Below are 20,412 nucleotides of genomic sequence, written 5' to 3'. Positions count from 1 at the left end.
AACAATTAGAGCATTAATAATAATTACAGTTAAATAAACTATGAAAGTATTTTGAAATGCTATGAGTTCATAATGTACTCAAGAATAGATGAAGTACTGGGGCTGGGGTTGTGGCTCAGTGGTAGAACACTTGCCTAACATGCATGAGGCACTGGGTTCAATCCTCAGCACTACATAAATATAAACTAAAGATATTGTGTCCATTTAAAACTAAAAAATAAATATTAAAAAAAAAGAATAGATGAAATATTGAATATAGACAGAGTAGTTGTTACGTGAAAAAAGTAAATGTGGATTATGTTTAATTTTTTATTTTTTTCAGTGAATACTGGCATGGTAATATAACTGCATAATCTATGTATGTGTCTCTGTGTAATGTATACACAGATATTTGTTTTATCTATGTAAGTAATTATTGAGAACTGTAAGTTTAATAGCCTAGACAAAGTAGATCCAAAAATAAAAAGATCAGTCAGCAGTGGTGGCAGCAGGTAGAAAGGAAAGATAATAATATGTTGAAGAATAATGAGTTACTCAGGTAACCTAAAAAGGGGGAGTTAACTGCTCAGACTTGATTCTTTATATTTTTGAAGAAAAAAAAAATCTCTAAGCGGACCTACTTGCTCCAGTTATAAAATAATGCACATAAAAAAGTTTATACTAACATTTAAAGAAAATATATCCTAATGACAACAGAATTTTGGTCAGAAGAAATAAAAGGATAAATTATACCTGTGGGAGACATTGGGTTTAAATTTATATGAAAGGAGTAAACTTAAGAAGGTTTATTGATATATGAGTTTAAATTTAAAAAGAAAACCAGCAGCTTGAATTTATATTACTTTGAGAAAAGCAAACAATTCCATTCTCTGACCAAAAATCAGCTGACAATGCAGATTCCATAATCTTCGTCTGTGACAAGTTATATTTAACTGAAAGCCCAAAAGTAAGTTCTAGTCTTTTAAAAACTATAGTATTACATTTTATAATATATTTAAATAAGCATAGGTTTAGAAATAATCCTAGTTGAATATTTCTACTATAAGATTTGAGGCATTCCAAAAATTTAGCTATTTAAAAATTATTTTGAAGTTTAATTCTGGTTCTGTAAAGGGATTAAGTTATAATTAACAAGTTTTTTAAAAAATCACTTTTAAAATATAGTTTTCAAAAAAATTTTAAAGTGTGACCCCTAAATTTTTAACAACCATTCTATTTACACATTTATTCCAGAGGGGAAGTGCCTATATTTATGAATAGGTGTAGATATAGAGATATACAGATACAGATGAATAGATCTGAATAACAAATATATCCCTCAACTGCAGGAAATGTTTTAATTTTTTGAACAAAAAATTATATAACAAAATTTTAATATACACAAAGACTATGACCAATCTTACAGAATTTTCTGTGCTTTATTAAATACCAAGAAGTATAATTATCTTAATCCTTAGTTCAATCAGTAGAAAATAATATTTGCATGTCAGGATATTGAAACACATACATAATAGAATACTTACATTGCTGAATCTCTTTCTTGAGACAAGGCTGCTTCATGTGAAGCTGAAATAGCAGGTGGGGATGTAGGATATAATCCATAACCTTCACTTGGAGTAATTATCTGTTTACCCAGAATTCTTCAAAATGAAAACATATAGACCATTAAACACCTTCACTTGGCATACATACAAAAACTAGTCATTTCTGGAACAAATCTGATGGCTCTACATAGAAGTCCAGTACATATTAGTTTGACATTGATTTAATTCTTTGGGGGGCCGGTACTGGGGACTGAACTCAGGGGCATTCAACCACTAAGCCTCATCCCCAGTCCTATTTTGTATTTTATTTAGAGACAGGGTCTCACTGAGTTGCTTAACACCTCACTTTTGCTGAGACTGGCTTTGAACTTGTGACCCTCCTGCCTCTGCCTCTCGAGCTGCTGGGATAATAGGCGTGTGCCACCGCACCTGGCTCAAGAATAATTCTTCAGATAAAATGTGAATCCTTACCACAGGTATATCTCTCTCTTCAACAAAATGGGGATAGAAAAGATAAAGCAATAGCCTGGGAGTTTTTGAAAATCCTAAGGAAAAAATAAATACACAAAAGGGGAAAAAACAGGAAAAAAATAAACCCAAGGAAACTGAGCAAACTTTTGGAATTTGCCCTTAATCCTCTATAATAATCTGCATAAACAAATATATTTTCTGACCATATTGCTCAAAAGTAGAGTTCTTTAGAAACTCCTGATACACAGATCTCAGCTACTGGTATAGAAATAGTTTCTCTCAACCAGGATAGCATATTGGTAGCTATGGAAACTTCCACCAACTTGAGTATTCATTCTCTCAGTTGAGCCTTTACACCACATGGCCTTGTTCACATTCATTAAAATAATATCCAATAGATATTTCAGAATATAAGCTTTTTTAGAAATGCACTTTTTAATTTTAGTTTTAGCCATGAATACAAGACAATGGTAGCCTTCAATACCTGAGGTGAGGAAAGCTAGATGTCCACTGTTGGCACTCTTCTTGTAGACTCTTGGTATGCACACTTGACTTTTGCTCATATAAGAGCTCATCAATGGCTGTGAACATGGCCTGGACTTTTTCAGTGGCATTTTTATCAAGTTCCTAGAAGAAAATACCCCCCAAAATATTTAGGTGACCTTCAACCTCTGTTAACAATGTAAAGACTGAAAGCAATCAGATTTTGTTTTGTTTAAAATATTTAATCCATTTGAAATATTACTGTGTTTACATGAAAGAAAAGTAGTTACGGAATTTTCAGAACTCATGTAATTTTCAGAGCTCATGGAATTTTTAGATGTCTTTTCTATTCCTGTTTAAAGAAAATTTACAGAAATATGTTTTTTAAAAAGTAACAATTTCTTCTTCATATAAATACTATTTATTGTAAACATTTTAAAAGTACAGAAAAGTATAAAGAAAAACTTAAAATTTTCTAATGAAGCAGACCAGGTACCCCCACCCAAAAGACTCTTGCCATAATTAAGCTTCTCCTCTGTCAGGTCAGCAGGATGTCTGCAAAGGTTATTGTGGTTGAAATTCTTTCTTGTAAATGCCAGGTTTGCACACAAAAGATGTAACAGAATTAGTCTGTAAGCTTGTTGTACAAAATATATTATCTGTGTTTTCTTGGTAAAAACTTATGTGACCTGTGTCTGTCCTTAGAACTTAAGAAATTATTTTATGCAAACTCCTCCAGCATGTAAACTTCCAAGGCCCCACCCCCCACAATGGGTATAAAGTTCAAAGAATTTCCAAAATCTTGGTTCAGAGAATTTTTTTAAAAATATTTTTAGTTGTAGACAAACACAAAGCCTTTATTTTATTTATTTATTTTATGAGGTGCTAAGGATCGAACCCAGTGCCTCACACGTGCTAGGCAAATGCTCTACCACTGAGCCACAACCCCCGTTCCCCAGAGAATGTTTTAGGCTATGCAATAGCCTCTCTGGACCCTGCAATCAATAAACCTGCTTCCTGAAAATTCCTCAGGTATACAGGTTCTTCTGTCCTGTTTCACTACAATTCCACAAAAGTTAATGATTATTATTTTTATTATTATGTTGTTATTATTATTGAGATATCTCCCCAAACTCCTGGGCTCAGGCAATCTTCCTGCCTCTGCTTCCTGAGTAGCTGGCACTACCAGTGTGTGCCACCATACCTGGCTTTGATGACTGCTAATTTTAGTATAGTTGCTTGGTTCTAGTATTTTTTAGAACAAAAAAATCTGTATATATTACTTAGTATTCTGCATCTTTCACTTGACAACTTATGTTACACATTTGAGCCCTGTAACCTGTCAGAGGAGCCAGGCACTGTAGCATAGGCCTGTAATCCCAGCAATTTGGAAGGCTAAGGCAGGAGGATCACAAGTTCAAGGCCAGCCTCAGCAACACAGCAAGGCCCTCAGAAATATAGTGAGATCCTATCTCAAAATAAAAAAAGGACTAGGATATGGCTCAGAGGTAAAGTGTCCCTGGGTTTAATCCCCAGTAAAAACCCACCCCACCCCCACCAAAAAAAGAGAAGGCTATAAAATGTGGAACTAATCATGTTATCAGATCTTTAAATTTCCTGCTTACCTTTACTGCAGCTATATTTATTATGTGCCCTTTTACATTTCACTGGAAGAAAAGTTATACTTTCTTCTAAAAGGATAAAATGAGAACTATGTATTTTCACTGTAAAAATTAAAATCAGGGGCTGGGGTTGTGGTTCAGTAGTAGAGTGCCCATCTTGCACGTGTGAGGCACTGGGTTCAATCCTCAGTATCACATAAAAATAAATAAGTAAATGTATTGTGTCCATCTACAACTAAACAAATATTTTGAAAAAGAGAATTAAAATAAGTCTCTTCTCAGTAGAAATATATTTGGGAATCATTTAAAAAAAAATCTGGCCAGACACAAGTCTGTAAACCCAGCGGTCAGGAGGCTGAGGCAGGAGGATCACAAGATTTGTCTGTTTTACTGACAATTTTTCAGAGAACTAACTTTTGACTACATGTTAGTTTTCTCTATTTTTTTATGTCATTAATTTCCAGTTTAATTAATATTTCCTTCTTTCTGCTTGCTTTAGATTTAGTTTGTCCATTTTTAGTTTCTTAAGGTGGAAACTTATGGACTTCAGATTCTCTTTTCTGTAAGCATTTAGAACCATTAATTTGTTTCTTTTTAAATTTTTTTATTTGTTCTTTTTAGATAGACATGACACTCCATTAATTTATTTCTAAGCACCACCATAAATTTTGATATTTTGCTTTTTCATTTTCATTTAGTGAAAAATATTTTTTTTTAGTTTTCCCTTGAAGATATCCCTTCCAAACAGCATTTGGGGATATTCCACATTTCTGCTTTCTATTTCCAACTTAATTCCATTGGTATTGGAGAACATACTTTAGATTTACAATACTTTTTTAAAAATGTGTTTGAAGAGTATATAGAGTACATATTCTGCTGTCATTTAGGTCAAGTTGGTTCATAGTGCTATTCATCTCCTCAGTAATCTTTGCTAATCTTTTGTCTAGTTTATTTTTTAAGTATTAAGAGTAGGGTATTGAGTTTCCAGCTATAATTGTGCTTATTTCTCCTTGGAATTCTGTTCATTTATGCTTTGTGAACTTTAAGTTATTGAGTATGTATAATTTATAATTGCTATATTTTACTAATGACTGAAACCTTTTATCATTACAAAATATTCCTTGTTTCTGGTACTTTTTCTTGTCTTAAAGTTTATCTCCTCTGAGTTCTAATTCAAGCAGTGCTTAGTTTTTTTTATTTTTAAGTTACTGAGGATTGATTCCAGTGGTGCTTTACTACTGAGCTATAACCCATCCCTTTTTTTAAAAAATATTTTTTTTAGTTGTAGATGGACACAGTACCTCTATTTTATTTATATATTTTTATGTGGTGCTGAGGATTGAACTCAGAGCCTCATACAAGCTAGGCAAGCACTCTACCACTGAGCCACAACCCCAGCCCCCAACCCATCCCTTTTTAAATTTTGAGACAAGGTCTTGTTAAGTTGCCGAGGCTGGTCTTGAACTTGAAATCCTGTAATGCTCCTATCTCAGACTCCTGAGTAGCTGAGATTAGAAGTAGGCACCTCCATGCATGACTGCCCCAGCTTTTAATTTCTGGGTTCCTTCTATCTTCTTCTGCACTTGCATGCATCTTATTTCCCAGATCCTTTTAATAAACTTCTAGATAATGTGCCAATCCATTGTCTGTAACCTCAGCCTGTCTGATCCACTGTTCTTCCCAAGTTTACAACTGTGTTGACAATGCTATTAAGCACACAGTTTGTCTAAGCTTTACTCTAGATCCTTCTCTGGCAGTAAAACTGCTAGCTTTCATAGCTTGTCTGCCTAGAGAAACAGACTCTCATTGTTCTTAACCCAAGCCCTATTGATTTCTATAAATAATTGTTTATTTTTTAGTTGTATACTTTTGGTAAACTTTCAAAGTCCTTAAATAGCTGCATTCACCACCTTAATCTATTTTTATTATTGTCTTTGGGGGGAGAGGATTTGTTAAAACTACTCACTCTGATATTATAAGTTCCCCCTCATAATTTTCTCTTATTATATTGTCTTCATCAGGTTTTAGCATCAAGATTATGCTGACCTCTTAAAATGAGTTGAGAAGTGTTCCTTCTATTTTTTGGAAAAAAGTTTGTGCCGTTGTTATTTCTACCACAAATGGATAGAATTCAACTGGGCCTAAAGCTTTCTCTGTGTGAGAGTTGTTTAATCTAATTTCCTTAGTATTTTTATAACAACTCACAATTGTAATAACCTTAAAAAAGGAAATTTGTATTATAGTCAACCATCCTTTGAGCTGTAATTACTTCTATAAGCCCCATCTTTATACATCTTATATGCATTATACATACATATCTTATATGTCAATATATATTAAATATAAGCATTTTTTTGCCTCAGTCAGTATCTTTTAAAGAAATCAGATAAAAATAAAGACTTTGACATTTACCCATTTATTTACAGTTTCTGGTACTCTTCTCTCCCTCCCTGGCAGATTCCAGCTGCTTCTTTTGCCCTGAACTCTGGTATCTGCTCCTCAGCACAATGGGAACATCATTGCTTTGCTTGAACTCTGACTCACTATTGCATAGTCAGAAAACTCCCCAGGCAGGGAGCCAAGGAAAATAAGAGGTCAAGGGAGTAGGAGGATGGCCTGCTAGGCAATATGAGACTTAGAGGGCTCAGAGGCCCTGAACATGTTAAAAGGGTATTTCAAGTTACTCTGGCAGTGAAGCAAATTACTCCAAAACTCAACAGCAAAAATCACTTATTATCTCTCCAGGTTTATATGGGTCAGGAATTTGTATAGATCTCAATAGGAATGGCTTATCTCTGCTCTGTATCATCTGTGGCCTCAGTCAAAAGACTCAAAGGCTGGGAGCTAAAATCATCTGAAGGCTCATTCACTAATACAGTGGCAACTGAGGCTGGCTTATAACTGCAGACTTTAATTCCTTTCCATAGTGCTTTTTCATGTCTGTAACTGAACTTTCTTACAAATGGTGGTTAAATTCAGAGATCTACCACTCAAAGACAGAGACAGAGACAGAAATAGGCAAGCAGAAACTGCAGTGTCTTCTAACCTAAAAAGTCAAGTAGCATCACTTTCACTTTGTTCTAATGACTGAGGCAGTTAAAAGGGACATCCAGGTTCCAGGAGAAAGAACATGGCTTTTGAAAATATAATCTACCCACAATGGGAATAAGATGTTGCAGGATGAGCACTACTGAAAATCAAGATGTCCCTTTGGGAAGGCAATCAGCTTGTAATGTTGAAATTAGAATGGAGAGAGGAAGGCTACCGCATGGGGAGTAGGTGGAGCAAGAGAGGCCAAGGTTAAAAAAGGTACCCCAAAGGAGGTCAAACCAGTATGAGTGTCTGAGTCCAAGCCGGCTGAGAAAATCCAAATGGTAAAAGGATACAGGGGGGAGTGACCCAGTGCAGGGTGAAAAGGGCATATGCAGAGAGTAAGAGCCAGTGGCAATAGTGGGAAACTGGTTACATTCAGGGAAATTAATCAAATAGATAAACGTATTAAGGATGATGAGAGCCAGGTTTCTGTCAGATAAAGAAGCTACAAATATGGAAAGGGGAAAACTATTATGAACCTTATCATGTAAGATTGGAATAGGAGGACTACAAGTATTCCCTGGTTCTGTCCACTAGGAAGGGCTGGGCATCCATGACAAGAAAAAATTAGTATGCATATCCAGCACACAAATCTTGTTTTCTAAGTATCCCAATTCTGGGTCAAAGTACAAAATAAGCCTAAAATATCTTGTGCCAGAAAGTAAATGCTCAAAAAAGAATAGGCCAAAATGGCATAGAATAGGAATAGAATGGGAATAGGCCAAAATGGCATAGAAGCCATTTTGCAAGGGTTTTCATTGGCCAAATTTGGGATAATTCGAACTTCAAGATAAATAATAATGATGTGTAACTCATTGAGTAAAACGGAAATCCACGAGTCCCACGGATACAAATAAATAAGTTGAAAGTTTGATGAGAAACAGAAAAGCAACATAATTTCAAAATAACTCCCCATAAAATACCTTTCCATGCAAATGCAAATGAGTAAGTTGGAAGATCTCACCTTAATGAAGTAACCAAGGTGAAGACCATAAATACTGAGATAAAAGGCATTGTGTGCCACCTACTAGAGCACAGTAAGAAAAATATTTTCATTTCTGTGCTATCATTTTAAAGAATGATTCAAGATTGAAGGAGCAAAAGAGGATAGGATAATGTGAACTGAACTTTTGTTATAAAGGATATTATTAGCACAATTGGTAACACTAGAATAGGGCCTGAGGATTAGATGGCAGTAATATATCATAACTTTCCTGATTTTAGTAGTTGCATTCTGATAGAAGAATGTCCTTATTTGTACACATTATTTCTTTATTCATAAGAAATACACGTTAAAATATCTGGTGGGGGGGTATTATGTCATTCAAATTGTGGAAAAATAGTTCAACTTGAGGGCTGGGGTTGTGGCTCAGTGGTAGAGCACTTGCCTAGCATGTGTGAGGCCCTGGATTCAATCCTCAGCACCACGTTAAAAAAAAAAAAAAACAAAGAATAAAGGTATTGGGTCCAATTACAACTAAAAAAATTTAAAATAAAAAAGAATTGCAACTTTAATTCAAAACCTGAATTTTGGGGGCTGGTATCGTGGCTCAAGTGGTAGCGTGTTTGCGTAGCATGCGTGAGGCACTGGGTTCGATTCTCAGCACCACATAAAAATAAAATAAAGATAATGTGTCCGCCTAAAACTAAAAAATAAATAAATATATATATATTTTAAAAAAACTTGAATTTTGTTACATACAAAATAATGCATTTCAGGGCAGGGGATGTGGCTCAAGCGGTAGCACGCTCGCCTGGCATGCGTGCAGCCCGGGTTCGATCCTCAGCACCACATACCAACAAAGATGTTGTGTCCGCCGAGAACTAAAAAATAAATATTAAAAAATTCTCTCTCTCTCTCTCTCTCTCTCTCCTCTCTCACTCTCTCTTTAAAAAAAAAATAATGCATTTCAAAGGAATTTTCTACTCTGACATTCATATGATTATATCTGCAGTGAAGTCTTTGCAATAATATAAGGAAGACATCAATATTATTTATTTACTAACTAGAAATCTTGAAAATCATAATTATTATAATAAATATCAAAAATAAATCTATTCTTCAAAGAGTTAAACACAGAATTTTCATATGACCTAGCAATTCTCCTTGTTATATACCTAAGATAATTCAAAATATAGGCACACCAAAAATACCTGTACACAAGTGTTTATCCTAGCATTATTAATAAAAGTCAGAAGTAGAAACCCATTAGCTGAAAAACAGATAAGATTTGGTAATCTATGCAATATAATTTTTTAAAATAAATTTTTAGGTACTGTATCACTGAAGTACATCCGATCCCCAGCAATTTTTTTTTTTTTTTTGGTAGTTGTAGATGGACAACATGCCTTATTTTATTTGTATTTTTATGTGGTACTAAAGATGGAACCCAGTGCCTCACGTGCTAGGCAAGTGCTCTGTCATTTAGCTACAGCCTCAGCCCTGCAATAAAATTTATTAACAAGAAAAAGAATAAAGTACTGATTAATTTATAATATAAATGAACCTTGAAACTATTGTGCTAATTGAAAGATTCCAGATATAAAAAGCTATAGTATAATTTATTTATATGAAAATGCCAGAATAGGCCATTCCACAGAGACAGACAGCAGATTAGTGGTTGCATGGGCCGGGGGAGTGACAGCTAAGGGGTACAGGACTTCTTTCTGAAGTGATAAAAACATAGTAAGATTAGATAGTAATGATGGTTGAACAACTCTGTGAATATACTATAAAATACTCATATACTTTAAAAGGGTAAATTTTATAGAGTATGAATAAGTAAAATAAAGTTAATAAAAATGGAATGTTATACAGTAGGTAAAAAATACAAACAACAAGAAACACAAACAACAAGTCTTAAGTTATAATTTTAAAACATTATACCATCCAAAGTCCCTAGAAACTAATCCCTAACAAATGTACAGTACCCCTTTATTGATACAATAATGAAAACCTTATTACTAAAATATATTAAACAAGATCTAAATAGTTTTTTTTTATTAAGTTGAAAGATTAATATACCAAGGACATGTTTAAAACTCAAATTAATAAAGATGGCAGTTTTTCTCAAATTGACCTATGCAATTTTAAAAACTTTCTATTTTTTATATTAAAATATTGGTCAAGACAATTATGTGCAATGTGGTATTACTGAACAATTCAGTAATACTACCAGACAATATGGATTATTATACAGCTATAGTTACATATAATTGTTATATAGTTATAATTGTTATATAGTTAAAACCAATAAATGAGCTTAGGATAGGACAATTTAGAGAGTCTGGAAATAACTCTTTCATATTTTAAAATTTGATTTATAACAGAGGTAAGCATGGCAGACAGAGGGAAAAGAATAAACAGCTCCACTGGAATATCATCACTTATGTATAGGAGAAGGTAAAAAATTTATTTGTATAATTTTAGAGAACCCATTGATGGGGTACTACCAATATTTTGATAGGAAGGAATCATATATACTAAGCAGTCTGTTAGTGGGACATTTCTACACATTAACCATACCCAAAATGTTACTGCTTAGAAATTCTGACCTAGTAAATAAATGGTGCTGAAACAATTCATTATGCATGTGGAAAAAAGTAGGATTATGTCTCTGCTACATACCATAACAAAAGACAATTGTGGGTGGATTAAAGAACTAAATGTAAAAATTATGAAAATTATAAAAATCCCATACTAGAAAAAGGTATTTGTAATGTGTTTTTTAAAAGGATGAGTATGTCAGTCATGAATTGCATTTGGATACTACTGAGAATAACAGTGGCTTAAATAAGATAATTTTCTCTCATAAAAAATTAAGTTTAGAGGTAGGAATTAAAAAGTTGATATGGTGGTCCCAGGGATATCAAGGACCCAGTTTCTCCTACCATTTCCATCTTCAATTAATACTTCATGGTCTGAGATGGCTGCTGTATTTTTAGCCATAGTTTCATGATTCAGACAGGAATTAGGAGCAAGAGATAACTGGAAAAAAAAAAATGGCACTCCATAAAGCCCTACCTCCTCACTTCTATGTAACAGAGACTGGGAAATATAATTTTCAACTTGGTCCAATGTTCAAATTCTATAGCTCTATAGGGAGAGTAGATACAATAGCAAAATCTAAGGTTCTGTTATAAGTAGTATTTGGAATAAGTTCAGCAAACTGTGGTCAATAGGATAAATCCAGCCCATCACCTATTTACAAATGAAGTTTTATTGGAACACATTCAGTCTCTTTATTTACACACTGCTTTATAGCTTATAGCTGCTTATAGTTTATAGCTGCTTTGTGAATACAGTGCGAGATGAAGGTCCAGATAGAGTCTACAAAGCCTAAAGTATTTACTATGTAGCTCTTTAGAGATAAATGCACCCACCCTTGATCTTAAAAAAAAAAAAAAATCAGTGAATTAAAAAGATAAACATGAAAAATTGTTAAAAACCTATGAAAAATCTTATATTATTCCATTTTTCCTGACTAGTGAAGAAATGAAGGTAGAAAGTGAAATGATTATATTTGAATTTTTAAAAACCTGTTACATAGTAGTTAAAATAAAATGTTACATAATAAAATAATATAAAAAAGCAAGGGAATGGATATATCTGTATGACATTTTTATAACTTAAAAAGAGACAACTATCATAATATAGAAAGAAATGATGGAAATACATATAGTCAGTGCACTAAATCCTCCATATGAGGCATCAACTTCATTCCTTCAGAATAAAATTTAAATTCTTTCCATGGTCTATAAGGCCCTACACAATGTACTTCTGCTTACCTCTCTAATCTCATTTTTGTGCTTTTCTCCCCCTGGTTCACCATCTTCCAGCCACTCTGATTGTTTTCTTCAGTTTCAAGAACATGCCATACATTTTGCCTTGGAAATATGAACTTCTTCTCCTTGGGGTAGAAAGTTCTTTTTCTCACTCTTTTCATGGCTAACTCTTCAATATTTAAGTCTCACTCAGATCTATCCTACCCGATATTTCTATATAAAGTGAATTCCCCTATACTATTTCAGCACCTGTCATCTTCCTTAGAGCTCTTACCACTTTTTATATCTTATTTCCTTTTGTCAATCTCCCTCATAAGACTATTAAGTATTAGAAGCCTCACTTGGCCCCATATCCCCCAAGCCAATGAGTATAGTAAAAACAAATGTGCTCAATAAGGTTCAGTGAAAACAAATGTGTTCAATAAATGTTTTTAAATAAATGAACAAAAAAATGAAAACCCAAATATCAGAAAATAAGGGAAAACTTAAATTATAATACATTAACACCAAGAAATATAACTATTCAAATAGATAGGCATGAAGGATGAAACATCTATACAAAGTAATGGTACATGAAAAAAGTAGACCACAAAATAGGATACATACATGTTGTATGTACACACACACATGCACACACAGAGTATATGTACATATATCATAGAAATATATGAAGAAAGTATATATATATAATATATATAAAAATATATATTATATATTATATATATTACATATATATAAAATGATTGGAGGGGCTAGAGTTGTAGTTCAGTGGTGTAGCACTTGCCTGGCATGTGTGAGGCACTGGGTTGGATTCTCAGCACCATATATAAATAAATAAAGGTCCATCAACAACTAAAAAAAAAAAATTAAAAAAAAGATTGGAAAATAATTCATGGTAATAATAATAGGTTTTAAAAATTAGGCTTTCTGTAAAGAAAGCAGGTTGCTAACAATAATAGTGTGTAAAATAAACATTGGGGCTGGGGTTGTGGCTCAGTGGTAGAGCACTTGCTTCATGTGTGTGAGGCACTGGGTTTGACTCTCAGTACCACATACAAATAAATGAATAAAATAAAGTCCATCAACAACTAAAAAAAAAACACTTAAAATAAAATAAGCATTGTAGAAAAGTGCTTACAAAGTAATATTAAATGAAAAGTAGAGCATGATACTATTATGTACATCATGATTATAACCAAATTACAAATTGAAAGAAGACATAAAAATCAAAATACCTACTGAATCAAGATGGTAAAATTATGCATAAAATTTGTCTTTCATAAATTTTTCTTTGAAGGTTATTAGTCTTTTAAAAATAATTTTTTATAATGGGAAATTGATACAATTTAAGCAAAAGTCACTCATTTAATCACCTAATTAATAATGACTGAATAACATTAGGGGTAAATACATTTAGTCCTCTTTTGTAATATATACACGTCAAACACTACCCATCAAGTATTGAAAGAAAGTAAGGATTAATACTTCTTTACAACTATTATAAAGTGTGGTAAATTTAGGAATTACCACACTTGTAAAGAAACAATACAGGAGAGTGAAGGAATGAAATATACCAACAAATCCTAACTCCTAGGATAGTCTCCTAAGAACTCCATTAGACTGATAACATACAACTCACACCATATCCCCAGGAGAAGTCTGAGCTGCCTTCTGTAGAGATCCCTGTGCCAGTATAACTTGGAAAAGCAGATCCTGAATTCTCAGTGTTGCCTGATGTTAAAGGTGATTCTTGAGTGAAGTCAGACTCACTAAATGCACAATTTGAGAGGGAGACAGAAAAAAGTAAGATTCTCATATTTCCTCAAATTTCTGCAGCATTGACTACCCAGTAACTTAGGTGACAAGCATGTGTACAAATACATCCAATGAGGTGAAAATAAATGAAGAATCTGAAATTAAAGCATCATGGAAAACTCCTATCTAATTTCTATAAAACCAACAGCATTCCTTCCAAATAATTCTAGTCATAGCTTACAATGAATACTTTAATATTCTACCTATAACATATATTCTTTATAACTAAAGATATTTCAGAAATGTTAATAGTAAAATCTGAACTGTATCAAGTACTTTTACAGATGTTAATCTCATTTTATCTTTGGTACTACCTGGTGATGCAGAGTTCCAGTAACTCCATTTAAAAAAAGAAGTAATCTGACATTTAGTTCCAGATTTTAATCTTGATAATACATTGCTTCTCAGAATACTCTTTGAAGTCATAGTCTCTTCTCTTCTATTTCTTTAAATAACAACAGCAGCTAATATCTACTGAGCATTTGCTATAAAACAGTGTTAGGTTTTACATACTTTATCTCATTTACATTCACAATATCCTATAAGAGGTACATTATCAAGTAGGTAACTTGCCCGATATTACTCAGCTAATAAGTGGCAGGACTAGGATTAAGTTCATATTCTTTTTTTATATACCTTTATTTTATTTATTTATTTTTATGTGATGCTGAGGATCTAACCCAGGGCCTTGCACATGCTAGGTGAGCGCTCTACCACTGAGCCACAACCCCAGCCCCTAAGTTCATATTCTTAACTACATCATAATACTACTTCTAAAGGTTATAAAAATAAGTATGATGTTGTTGCCATTAGCTATTCTACAATGAAGGCTGATGATTTTGGCGGGGCAGCGGATTACTGGGGATTGAACTCTAGGGCACTAGGCCACTGAGCCACATCCCCAGCCCTATTCTGTATTTTATTTAACCAGGGTCTCACTGAGTTGCTTAGCACTATGCTTTTACTGAGGCTAGCTTTGAATTCACAATCCTCCTGCCTCAGCCTCCTGAACCAATGGGATTACAGGCATGTGCCATCATCCCCTGGCCATTTGTTTTTTAAATGAGCTCTTACTATGTTGCCCAGGCTGACTTCAAACTAATAGACTCAAGCAGTCCTACTTCCTCAGACTCTTAAGATGATAAAACTTCTTGATTCGTTAACAAAGTCTTGATACCAAAAAACAAAACCTTTGCCATTAGCAAGTCCAATAAACAAACAAGTGCACTCTGTGTTATTACCTTTGGGAACTTGTGTCTTTTTCATGGCCATCATTAGTAGAGGAAATTTCATCCAGTTGCTCTGGAAGGGGATGATGATTAAGAGCATGTTTTGTTACTCCTTTCCTGTTAAAGATAAAATAAAGTTATATTTCCTATAAGGAGAAGATAAATATATTTCAGTAACTGGATCTAAAAATTAGTTACCAACTTCCTGCAACTCTGGAACTGTCCAATGCAGTGGACACTACTAGCAAGCAGCAATTACAAATGAGGCTCATTGGAACTGATTGTGGGTTTTTTGGTTTGTTTGTTTGACAAATGCACAGACAGAGGTTTATTTAGGAAGCAGACACATTCAAGAGAAAATTTGAGCTACCTCAAGTGTGAGAACCCCGGATTGTTTTTTAAGTGTATAACACATTGGATTCCAAAGTCTTAGTACATAAATAATATGCAATCTTATTAATTTTATTATCTTGATTATATATTAAAATATTTTGGATATAATAGTTAAACAAAATATATTCTTGAAATTTCATTAAAAATTGAAAATATAGTCCCACCAGCAACGTATGAGTGTGCCTTTCCCCCCATATCCTCACCAACATTTATTGTTGTCTGTATCCTTGAAATAACATTCTGACTGGTGTGAGATGAAATCTTAAGAGTAGTTTTGACTTTCATTTCTATAATTACTAGAGATATTGAACATTTTTCACATATTTATTGATTAAATGAATATCTTCTTCTGAGAAGTGACTGTTCATCTCCTTAGCCCATTTACTGATTGAGCTGTTTGTTTTTTTGGTGTTAAGGTTTTTGAGTTCTTTATATATCCTGGAGATTAGTGCTCTATCTGACGTGTGTGTGGCAAAAATTTGCTCCCACAATGTTGATGGGAGCAAATTGGTGCAACCAATCTGGAAAGCAGTTTGGAAATTCCTTTAAAAAATTGGAATGGAATCACCATTTGATCCAGCTATTCACACTCCTCAGTCTGTACCCAAAGAACTTAAAATCATCATAGTATAGTAACACAGTCACATCAATGTTCATAGCAGCTCAATTCACAATAGCTAAACTGTGGAAGCAACCTAGATGTTCGTCAATAGATGAATGGATAAAGAAACTATGGTATAAATACAATGAAATATTACTCAGCATTAAAAGAAAATAAAATTATGGCATTTGCAGGTAAATGGAAGGAGTTGGAGAATATCATGCTAAGCAAAGTAAGCTAATCTCAAAAAACCAAAGGCCAAATGTTCTCTCTGATAAGTGGATCTCATCCATAACAGGGAGCAGGGAGGCATGGGAAAAATGGAGAAACTTTGATTGGGCAAAGGAGAGGGAAGGTGGGGAGGACCGATGGGGGCAGGAAAGATGGTTGAATGAGATAGACATCATTACCCAAGGTACATGTATGACTACACATATGGTGTGACACTACATCATGAATCAAAATGCATTCTGCTGTCATATGTACTTAATTAAAATGAATTAATTAATTTAAAAAATTGAGAATACAGTAAGATATCACTATACACCTATCGGAACAGCTAAAATAAAAAATACTGATAACACTAAATGCAGGTGAGAATGTGGAATAAACGGGATATCATATAATAATTTACTGGCAAGAATGTCAAATGGTATAGCCATACATACATTTACCAAAAGACCTAGCAGTTAAACTCTTGTGTATTTGAGACCAGAGAAATTAAAACTTATATTCACACGCAAAAACATACACAAAATGTTCATAGCAGTTTTTGTTATAGTTGAAAAAGAACTGTAATCAACTCAAATGTCCAATGTGTAAATGATTAAACTTTGGTATAGTCACACAATAGAATAATTCGGCAATCAAAAGAAATAAACTATCGATACATGCAGCAACCTGGATGGATCTCAAATGTATCATGCTTAAGTGAATAAAGCCAAAGCCAATCACAATTATATATACTCTATGATTCTATTTATATAACATTCACAAATAACCAAACTATATAGAGAGAACATAGCAGTAGCTGCTGGAGGGGATGTGACTAATAAGAGTACACAAAGAAGTTCCTTGGTGGTGGCAAACCAGATGTCTACTTGATTGTAGTGGTAGTTAAACAATCTATAAATTAGACCATCTGGATAGAACTATGTGTATATACATATATGCACACAGAGACGACAGGATGTAAAAATGGGTGAAAACTGAATAAGGTCTGTAGTTTAGTTAACTTTACTGTACCAATGTCAGTGTCTGGCTTTGAAATTATACTAAAGCTACCTAAGATGTCATCGACGGAGGGAAACTGAATGAAGGGTTCATGGGGCTCTATATACTAATTTTGCAACTTTCTCTGAATCTATGATGATTTCACTTTTTTATTTTTTGTTGTAACCACCTGAAAATTTAAAATGTCATATGCAGCTTATATCATATTTTCTATTGGACATTACTTATCTGGAATTTCTATTTTCTATTGGACATGTGCACTGGAATAAACTATGGGTCAATTATTATATGTTCCAATCCTAATCATCTACAGTACTTTCCTTCCTCATAAAATTCTGCAGTCAAATAAATTGAGGAGACTGGCTAGTTAAACAAAGCTACCCAAGTTTCTTTATAATAGGTTTCCCATGTCCTTTAATACAGAAATTTATATTATAAATTTAGTACATTCCCCAGGGAAGGAAACTGAAGCCCAGAGGGATTAAGTAACCTGCTTATGGTCATATGATTAGTAAGTAGAGTCAGGATTCAAATCTAAGTAGTCTGGTTCCAAGGCCTCTAAATGGAAATAAAGTTTGAGACTTTAGTAAATTGTATCATTTTTATATATAAACATAAAGCAAAGGATCAGGTCAACAAAGCTTTCCCTTTAAATTTTCTCTAATGGTAGAAATGAATTTCTGCAGAGCCATCTGTACTGCTCTCATTCAGTGAACCTAAAACTAAAAGCCTATCTTTGATAAAATGGGAGGAATCTGAAATATGGATTCTAGCTATGAAATAGAGACTTAAAAACATTTTTTTTTAGTCAAGGAAGTGACAAAAAATAACAAAGAGATATTATTAAATGTAACAATAGCATTTTGATTACATAAGAAAATGTCCTTAGCTTTTAGAGATGTACAGGATATGAATACAGACAAAATGACAACATAAACCAGTATCCTGGGGGTTTTGTTTTCCTTCTTTCAGAGAGAAGCTACAAAGAGATAAAGATAGATGAAGCAAATACATTAATAGGCTGACAACCGTTGAGTATGGAGTAATGGGTGGCTCATTATATAATTCTCAATATATTTATGTTTGAAATTTTTCATTTAAAAAAGTTATGCTGTGTGTTGAAAATCTCTTTTTCCCAAACTCTTTTCAACATCTATAATTTATAATTGTTAGGAAGAAAGTTAAAGTTCCTGCTTCAAAGGACAGTATATAGCATCTTGATTAAAAAGCCCTTTTATTGCACTGTCTTTTGTGCACATTTTATCTTCATTACTCACTTCACTGTGATTCCAGATGGAGAATCATCTTTTGGGATTATCAAATTACCAATCAAGAACAAGTAATGTAACTACTCTGGGTCAATAACTTCAATCCATTCAATACTTAACTGCTTATTCATGTTTTTTTCCTACACAAGATTTGTTTTAACTTTTCAGTATGTTGGAATTAACTATAAAAGTAGATTTTAAGCTAAATGCTGTTCACTTTACTGTGAAACGACTGTTCTTCATTCCAGTTCCTTATTATCTGAATGGCTACTGGGCAGATATCCTATTCCTTAACAGATAATAAGCTTTTGAAACGCAAAGAGAGATTTTAGACTTATTTTCTTTGTATGTCTATTGTACCAAGTAAAGGTGGATATGTAAAAGGAAATTGCCATTTACTGAGGACACATTTATTTCATAAGAAGCCCTATGCCATCATTGTAGACATGCTTTTAGATAATGAAGGCAGAGAGATTTTGTAATTCGCCAAAAAATTACATAGCTAGAAAAGAGTCCAGCTAGAAACTCAGCATACTTAAAATATGCTTGCTTTTGCCATGTGTAATTAATATTTAGTAAATGATGTATGGCTGCTAAAATAACAGAGTTCAATGAAAGGGGAAAATTTTTTAAAGCCCAGGCCTAAATCCTGATTCTATTGGCTATGTAACCTTAAAATGAGTAAACTTTTTCATATAATTTCATCACCTGAAAAACTGAAGATAATCAAACCCTTCCTACAGAGTTGTTATAAGGATCAAAAAGCAAAGGACTTTGACTTAGTAATGGGAAGACATTAGCATTACTTGCTAAATTACAACATTATGTAAGGACAAGAAGTGGGTCTTTAGGTTAGAAATACTTGCTTTTTAGTCTAAAAAGAAAAATTGATTCTTTTAAGTTCTGATGCTTAAGAGGTGGGGAAGCAGTATATATAATGATTATGACCACCGGGTTCAGAGTCAGATTGCACAGGGTTTGTAACTCTGAGCTCCACTACCTCCCGGCTGTGTGTAACCTTTAGCATGTTACTTGAAATGTGGGACCTTTATCTGTAGAATGTCCAAAATAAAATACTCAATCTGATATCCATGTTGGAAAGATTCAGATAATGCATGTAAACAGATTTGCATTGGTGTCTGGCACTTGAGGTGTTCAACTTTATTGAAACATTCGATTATTAATAACTTCTCCAGTTGTCAATTACCATTAGTAGTGGGGCCTGAAGCACTGTAGAAACTACAAATGCCTTAGGAGACCCAGTTCCTATAATCAGTTAGTACTACTCAAGAGATCAAGTCTTAGGCTACAGGTCGCGAGACATGCCCTCAGTTGCAGGCGGAGGGACAAGTGTCCACCAAGGCTGGGAAGAGAGAATTCCAGGCAATATTTATTTTCCCCAACCCCAGGAAAAGAAAGGCGAGAAAGACTACTTATGGAGGGTCCCCAGGGAGCCCACGACCCGCCTCAGCCTCGCGGGCTGGGGTGGATTAGCAGTCCACTCACAGCTCCAAGTTCTGCGGCACGGCCTTCCGAGTGTATCTGGAGATCATCCTCCTCCTCTGCCTCCTCCTCAGCCGCGGCCGGGGCAGGTACGCAAGGGTGGGGGCCTCCGGGCCTGGCACTCCAGCCGGCTCCGGCTGGGCCCCCTCCCACCACCTACCGGCCCCGTCTCGCCCCGTCGCCTAGACTCCGGATCACTACCGTCCCAGGGTTCCCACCTCTCCAGTCCTCCGTCCTCCCAGCTTCCTAGCGGGGGCGGAAGTGACGAATACGCGGGCACCTGCCAAATGCCTCGGCTGAAGCGCAGCAAGGACAACATCCAAGGTTCCGGGAATTGATGGGTTTCAGGCTTTCTCTTAAGATTTCCGCTAG

General features: G+C 34.3%; 2 protein-coding genes across 11 annotated transcripts in view; one reads left to right on the top strand and one right to left on the bottom strand.

Annotated features, from left to right (window-relative positions):
- The window catches only part of FAM149B1 (family with sequence similarity 149 member B1), a 47,864-nt gene extending 27,590 nt beyond the window's left edge, over positions 1–20,274 (bottom strand). For 3 of the 10 annotated variants that reach the window (XM_081267844.1, XM_081267846.1, XM_081267847.1), the window contains exons 1-5: positions 20,044–20,274; positions 15,055–15,159; positions 13,638–13,767; positions 2,500–2,642; positions 1,524–1,640 (exon numbers count right to left, since the gene is read on the bottom strand). In XM_081267844.1, the coding sequence (XP_081123970.1) occupies positions 1,524–1,640; positions 2,500–2,642; positions 13,638–13,767; positions 15,055–15,159; positions 20,044–20,090 (542 nt within the window). In that variant the 5' untranslated portion in view covers positions 20,091–20,274. Of the gene's footprint in view, positions 1–1,523; positions 1,641–2,499; positions 2,643–13,637; positions 13,770–15,054; positions 15,160–20,043 lie in introns of those variants that run through there. The other 7 variants (XM_081267851.1, XM_081267853.1, XM_081267845.1 and 4 more) reach the window with 4 other exon arrangements.
- A 40-nt stretch (positions 20,275–20,314) lies between these two features.
- The window catches only part of ECD (ecdysoneless cell cycle regulator), a 32,787-nt gene continuing 32,689 nt past the window's right edge, over positions 20,315–20,412 (top strand). Inside the window, exon 1 of the mRNA XM_081267843.1 lies at positions 20,315–20,364. Coding sequence (XP_081123969.1) covers positions 20,328–20,364 — 37 coding nt within the window. The 5' untranslated portion in view covers positions 20,315–20,327. The remainder of the gene's footprint in view (positions 20,365–20,412) is intronic.

The sequence above is a fragment of the Spermophilus citellus genome (assembly GCF_964194105.1).
Source record: "Spermophilus citellus genome assembly, chromosome: 15".
Classification (NCBI taxonomy): domain Eukaryota; kingdom Metazoa; phylum Chordata; class Mammalia; order Rodentia; family Sciuridae; genus Spermophilus; species Spermophilus citellus.
This window is presented reverse-complemented; position numbering and strand designations above follow the sequence as displayed.